The sequence below is a fragment of the Montipora foliosa genome, chromosome 8 (assembly GCF_036669935.1).
Source record: "Montipora foliosa isolate CH-2021 chromosome 8, ASM3666993v2, whole genome shotgun sequence".
NCBI classification, from domain to species: domain Eukaryota; kingdom Metazoa; phylum Cnidaria; class Anthozoa; order Scleractinia; family Acroporidae; genus Montipora; species Montipora foliosa.
The window spans coordinates 48,401,896-48,409,395 of record NC_090876.1 but is presented as its reverse complement, the minus strand read 5'-3'; the positions used below and the strand labels follow the sequence as shown (position 1 = coordinate 48,409,395).

Sequence of the window (7,500 nt, the reverse complement as noted above, 5' to 3'; positions counted from 1 at the left end):
AGGAGGCAGACATGAACTTGGAAATGGCCTTATAATAAGCGTGCATTTCTATTACTTGTAGTCCTGACCCCAGTTGTTTGAAGGGTGGATAGCACCATCCACTGAATAAATCACTATCCACTGGATTATTGGTTTTGCTAGTGTTTATGCACTGGATAGTGAATAGTGTTATCCATCTTTTGAACAACCAAGGCCTGGACTTATCTGATAAAACCAATGAATGAATGATCAAGCCTACAAATTCTTCATAACATTTAGAATTTCTGAAGCAACATTCCTCAAAGATTTTCTGGTAAAACTTAAGACATATCTTATACAATGATCTGCCCATTTTAGAAAGCTGGATTTTCAACAGATTTACAAGACATGAAGAAACAACATAAACGCAAAATTTCATGCCTCAAAACCACCTGCCGGTTTGAAGATATGGAGACAGAGACAAGGTCCCTGAAAAATGCATGCAAAGCTTCAGAACTCTCGATAAACAGGCCCCAGGGGACAAAAAGCACTCTTGGTCTGGAAAGTGAAGCAAAACTTGCAAGCATTAACCACTTACATTACCAATAGAGGCACCGATGATCGCATAACATCAACAAGAACAAGAACAGGAAAAAACGAGTAAATTTGAAGAGGAAAAAAATAACTTGGCTCTTCATGTGCTCCGAACATGTATTTTTCTTCCTGAAAACAGTGGAAACATTATCAATTCTGGTAGAAAATACCTTTTAAAATGAACCAATGAAAAGCATTATTTTTCATATCCAGACCAAAATCTTATTGATATCTTACATCTTTTTGGCTTGACAACATTCAAGATTTTTGCCAATCATTAGATCATTCCTTATAGATTTTTGATCATCTCAAGACTCCATTTAAAAAGGAGTTGTTGCACATATTAATTTAAAGTTACCAAGAGAAGTAAAACTATTCATGTTTTCACATACAGGGCAAAATTACTGGATGCTGATTGGCTGAGATGGAGGGCATTTTTTTTTCTTAGTCACAGAGGCACTTTTGGTAATCAAGAGGGCATAATAATAATTATTACCTGATCCTGATTGGTTAACATTTGCTTATAAAGAGCAAGTGAGGTTACAAACAGAATCTTTATCACTCTAATTAAAATGCTTTTTGTTCTCATATAAAACACATTTTAAGCGCCATTTTTGTTGATGACAATGATTTATTGAATTGAACTTTAAGAGACTAAAAGCACGTTTATTTTAAGAAGCTATACAAAGTGTTCATTGAACTGATTGGTCATTTAAGTTGTCATTTGTCGTGGCATTGAATAGGCTTTTCTCAATAATTTTTCCCTTTATGTGATAAACATATAATAATTATTGGAATGTGCACTCATGCAATTAAAGGTTATTTCACTCATATTTTCAATTTTGTGAAAACTTTGAAAATACCTGTGAAATTATTACTTTATTGCTCTCAGGCAATGTGATGACAGTGTAAAATAATATCTTTATCAGTCATCACATGTTTATCAGATGTATGACTATTGAGGTTGGCACAGACACCTTGAGCTGGTCCCAATTAGGATGTCACCTGTAGAGGAAATCACCTCTGAATTCCATGCCAGCTGTAAGTCTATATGAAACTCATGGACTAACAATAATGACTTGTTTTTCGCGAACTGGATTTGGTGTTGCTTCTTTGCTGGCTCTTTTCTCCAGGGTATCTGTAGCTTTAGGTGTCTCAGTAATTTGTTGCAATTTTTCAATTCTTCGTCTCTCTATTTTCTGAAAAAATTCAATAAACAGAAGAGTTTTTAATGCTATCATTCCTGAAAATAGACCCTTCCACGGTTTTTGACTGCCATCTTGGCTGGGAGGCAAACACAGCTAAATTGACAGGAAATGTCTGGGATTTTGGCCAACTTTGAACCTCTGTAGCACCGCTAAAAAGAGATGGATTTCCAACTTTTGCCACTACTTTAAATAGTTTTATTGATATCATTCATTCAACAAAAAATAAGGCCATTAGGAAGATACGTATGACGTCGGTAAATTTGAATAATAAATCTTCTCATGTTGTTTCTATTTTCGTGGCAATTTGCCGTGATGATTTTAGAACGGTTTGTATGAAATCTTAAAATTTGTTTAGGGTTGTTGTAGCCCAAATCTGTTCTTTATATTTCATGAAAATAATCTCAGTATAAATGTCTTTTAAAAGACACTTTCACTGTGGAAATCCATCTCTTTTTAGTAACGCTACAGCTCTTGAAAGTCAGCCAAAATCCCATACATTTACTGTAACTTTAGCCGTGTTTGCCCCCCTGCCAAGACAGCGCCAAAAACTGTGGAAGGGTCTATTGTGTAGCAATGTTAAGGATAAAATCACAATCAAATTGCAAAAATCAGATGGGGCAAAAGACCTTTACATCAAATCTAAATGGCTCCTGATTAACTTAAATTGCTTTTTAATGAAAGGAGTAGAGGTTGCCTATTTACCGAGTTAGGATTTCGAGTTGGATTTTTGAGTTGGTCAGTGTAAAACACCGACTTCACAGCAGGGGTAAAATGCAGATCAAGGTTATAATATAACTGTTGAAAAAGCCCAAACCCTTTGGAAGCACTAACACTTAAGCCTAAATATTGTTTTATGCCTAATTAGGCCTAAGGTTAGCACTGCTAAAGGATTTGGGCTTTTTAAACAGTTACATTATAACCTTAGTCTGCATTTTACCCCAGGTCTGCAGTCTGCAGTCCGCATTTTACACTAACCAACTCAAAAATCCAACTCGAAAATCAAAATCAAAATCCTAACTCGATAATTAGCCTGTCTCGAAGGAGTAGACAAGTATCACTTACTACAACCTGAGAGACATGCAAGAGCAAACTTGCCATTCTGCTACCCCTCACAAAATTTCTCAAAACCAGTTTTTGTTAAGTTAAACAGCTTATATAGTGGTGTTTTGGGGAAAGGCTTACCCCTTGAGCTCCACCAAGCACAAACTCTCAACAGTTTGTGCAATGGCTGTAATGATTTCTTTCAATGACTGATCATGTTTATGATTGGTTCATGTAAAAAGAGGGCATGTTCCACAGTACCGGCCACTTGACGACATGATGTGCTCTTAATTTTCCTTGATTAAATTGCAAAGATATACTGGTAAAATGTTTTAATAGCCTTGTAGTCCCTGGTGTTGTGGCTGTCCTGCTCTCTCCAGCAGAAGTGGCCAGCTTGGCGTGATGTCTCTAAAACGGCTTACGGTGTATGAGGCAACCTAAGCAGAAACAGCCATAAGCCAAAAAGGGACTTTGCCGAGTGCTGGAACATGTAGATGTAGATGTAGATCTGCCAGGCAATGTCTTACAGTGTAACCTTTGTCAGGTGCAGTCGAGTGCGAAATAAATTGAATGAAACTAATTGAAAATTGGAAAAAATACAAGTTGTTTAATGGTCTCTGTTACCTAAGAGGTAATTGCATGTACCCATGTTCACAAGCCTGATACCATAAAGCTCTGACTAAGGCTGATCCCACAATCCTAATCATGTAAAGATTATGATTATCGGAAGCATAACAAAAGTACAATTTTTTACATGTATACTCACTTTTCTGTATTTTGAAAGGACGATATCTTTAATCTGAAGAGGATTAAGAGGGCCTTGTACAGAACTTTCTCTCCGTACATAAACCTTGAATTAAAAATAGATGGCAATAAATAAGGGGGTGTTTACATGAGAAAACTCGCACCGGTGCGAGTTTCATACCAGGGTGACTTCTTATACCGTGTTTACATGATGACGAGGTGAATTTGTTTCATATTTACCTGAAGGGACACCACATATCGATAAAATACAAGTGTGAATCCAAATTGCAAATATGGCGTCAGATGTGTATAAAGAAATAATATGCCTGCAATGATTTCGGATTTAGTTGTATGGTGTAATAGTCCGTATAACTTAAGAGGACATAATAAGGCCGTCATTCCACGATTTTCCACTTATTTCATGAAAAATTCTGTTTGTTACAGAGGAGCTGTACTGTGGAACTGTGTTTCAGAATATTGTAATGATTCTTGTAATTTTAGACTTACAATTTTATTGAAAGGCAAAATCTAGTCAGATGTTTAGGGAAATCAGATTTTCGATAAAGTAAATTAATTTCCTATATTTCATTCATTTTTCAATAGGTAATTAATTATAATTAGATGATTAGATACACGACCCCTCAAGCATGTAGTGCTTAGACGCTAATCGTGTTTTTAAATAAAGGATTTTTTACTTTTACTTTACAGGAAAAATACGCATGCGCACGCCAATTTCACACCGGAAAAACGAGTGGTCGTTCCTCATTTACATGATACCGTTGCAAGATTTTGCACCAGAATGAAATTTTCGCTCCGGTGCAGCAACCGGAGTGAACTCGCTAAGAGAGGGAACTCTTTATTAATTTTGTTTAGATGATATCACCGAAAAAAGTCAGGCTAAGAGAGGGAACAGTGGGAGGCGGGGTGGCCTCATGGTTAGTGCGCTCGACTCCGAATCAAGTGGTCCGGGTTCGGGGCCTGGCCGGGGACATTGCGTTGTGTTCTTGGGCAAGACACTTTACTCTCACGGTGCCTCTCTCCACCCAGGTGTATAATTGGGTACCGGCGTAATGCTGGGGATGACCCTGCGATGGACTAGCATCCCATCCAGGGGGGAGTATAAATACTCCTAGTCGCTTAATGCTACTGAAACCGGAGATAAGCGCCGGCCTGATGGGCCTTCTGGCTCGTAAGCAGTGACTTTACCTTTACCTTTAAGAGAGGGAACTGGAGTGAACTCGCACCGTTGCGAAAGTTGCCCCCGTATCATGTAAACAGCCACTTATTCTTAAGTGTCATTCATGAACTATGCAGGTTCTTGGCTTTTACCTCGTGGCGCCCTGTCTCATAGATCTGGTCCTCTTCTCCTGCTTTAACAGTCAGTTCAAGGACATAAACATCCCGTACGTAAGTTATTTGATTTTGTTTTTTTTCCGTCCCTGTTTGCTTAAAGATCACAGGCACAAATTGCACCCTGCAAAGAAAGATGATGATTCCTGCGTCAACAACAGCATGAAATACAGAAGGTCATGAGGCCAGACCACAACACTGCAAACTCAATGCCCCCTTCTTTACAAACTGTGAATGAGTTTTATTTACATCCTAAGTTCAGATTATAAACAGGTGTTCAGCTTATGGTGTACATGTATCACCCTTATCTGAGAAGAATGGAAAGTCAAAAAATTTACAGATGGAATAATGCAAAAGCAGAATTTTCTTTCAATTATTAGAGTATTTAGAGTAGTTTTAAATTCTCTTAGTTTGCCTTTGATCTTTCCTTCTTGACACTGGTTTTGACAATGAACAGTTTTTGTATACTAGGATTTGCCAAAATGAAAATGACTTGGATTGCTCAGCATGATCTGAGCCCTAACCCTTCCCCTCCGAAGAGATACACTAATTAATAAGACTTAATTACTCTGTCTAATGCCAAGTGATTTTACCCATCAATGGGGAGAGTGTCTAATCGGCGTGGGTGGGTGGGTCATGGGTCGTGGGTTGTTGGTCTTGGGTCCCTGATCCTGACCCATTTTTTATCAACGACTAGAAATTCTCAAAACAGAGAAGACCTAAAGGTGCTGTTACACTGTGAAATGTTTCGTGCAACTTGTCTCGCGATGCTTTGGCGACATTGTGACATTTCACAGTGTAACATACCCTGCAACAGCCAAAATCGTTGCGAGACAAGTTGCAAAAGCCTTTGCCGAAAGTATAATTAAGCTCTACTTTTCATGCAACTTGTCTTGCAACGATTTTGGCCGTTGCAGGATATGTTACAATGTGAAATGTGTCGTGCAACTTGTCCCGCCACAATGTCGCCAAAACATTGCGAGACAAGTTGCACGAAACATTTCACAGTGTAACAGTGCCTTAAGACCTAAGACAAATTTGGACCGAGCACTGAGGGAGCTAATATACTGTATATCTTTTTTTATCTTCAAACAAACACGACCCATAACCCACGACCCACCCACCCACGCGATTTAGCCTCACCCATCAATGGGAGTTGCTTCAGGGGTGAAATGGTTAAAATGCTTGAAGTGAAGTGAAGTACTTATTTTACGAGGGTTGCACATTAATATTAATAACCAAAGGATAAGAAACTTAATGTCGCCCTCAAACAGACCAGACCACAATACCAGGAACTCCATTCCATGCCCTAGGCCTACTCTTTTTGAATAATGGCCCACAGAATAAATATGAACAAAGGTTGTGAAACGGAGTCGATGGTTCTAATCAGTATTTTATTCCATACCTACAGAGGTCATCAATTCAAAAATGTTGCCAAAAGAGAATATAGATGACATCACCATTAACCCACCTGAAAAGATCTGGAGGAACGTTTGGCAAAAATCTAGCAAACTCTGATTCAACAGTTTGCGTCATGTCTCTCATCATATGAGGGGAACAGCGGATGCCATGGATTCGCCCTAGTAGAGAAAAGCAAATTAATTACAAACATGTATGCCCATTTGAAGTGGGAAAATACATGTACCTTACCATCATCCAGCACTCCCGCCATTAAAACACCACCACTGGAATTCAGAAATGCACAGCCATATTTGCGCACATGCTGGAAGAAAAGAAATTTGTGTATACATTTTTAAAAAGTATTAAAATAAAATTAATTGATTTCCACTCAAATGAAAAGCACTAAACCTCATGCATGCAAAAATTTCCTGTCCTTTGAGTACTCAATTTACATTAATTTTATTCCTTTGATGTTGTCCTTTAGCAGCATATTTTAAGAAAAAAATGTTCAAGTGAGGCCTTGAGCTGCTTTTGAAAATTCTGACCCAATCACCTATCTAAAGCATCATCAGATGATGATGATAATTTTATACTTCTAGAGAGCTTAAGCATCATGTTAAATGTGAAAAAGCAAACTGTAAGCTGCTGCTAACTTGTCTCTCTCTTTTGACAAGTAGCTAACAGACAAGAAATGAGCTGAAATAAAACAAAAATTAAGTTTCTGCCATTTTGCTGCAAAGGCAATGCTAAATCTCTCTAATACATTGCTTTGGTTTCTCATTGGTGTACTATTGTGTGCACCTTTTTGTGATTGAAGAGAGTTATTTAACTTAGGATTTTGTCACAGTAAATCAATATCAACATGAATTCGTTGAGCATCGAACTACTGTGCGAGAGGTATGTCTTTAAAATAACTAGGGAGATAGTGCTGCCTTTGTAACAATATCTGCAAACGGTTCGACTTGTAGTCTTCTCCGATAAGGACGATAAACCGTAGGCCCTGTCTCACAAGCCTGTTCAATGTTCAGAGCATGACATGGCCGAGTTCCTGGTGTTGTGAAGAGGAAGAAGAAACTTTACTTGTACTCTAGAGATATTTTTAACTTACAATGTAGTATTAATTACAATAATTGTTGGTAAATATCCAGCTTCAATTTTGTTTACACTTAAAACTGTTGTTAATGGCATTAATTCCAATCATAAC

The 7,500-nt window shown here is 37.9% G+C and overlaps 1 protein-coding gene across 1 annotated transcript in view; it reads right to left on the bottom strand.

Annotated features, from left to right (window-relative positions):
- LOC137968927 (schlafen-like protein 1) overlaps positions 1-7,500 on the bottom strand; it is a 16,255-nt gene that overhangs the window by 1,055 nt on the left and 7,700 nt on the right. Inside the window, exons 4-8 of the mRNA XM_068815391.1 lie at positions 6,546-6,618; positions 6,367-6,475; positions 4,875-5,019; positions 3,568-3,651; positions 1-1,751 (exon numbers count right to left, since the gene is read on the bottom strand). The exon at positions 1-1,751 is cut by the window's left edge and continues 1,055 nt beyond it. Coding sequence (XP_068671492.1) covers positions 1,611-1,751; positions 3,568-3,651; positions 4,875-5,019; positions 6,367-6,475; positions 6,546-6,618 — 552 coding nt within the window. The 3' untranslated portion in view covers positions 1-1,610. The remainder of the gene's footprint in view (positions 1,752-3,567; positions 3,652-4,874; positions 5,020-6,366; positions 6,476-6,545; positions 6,619-7,500) is intronic.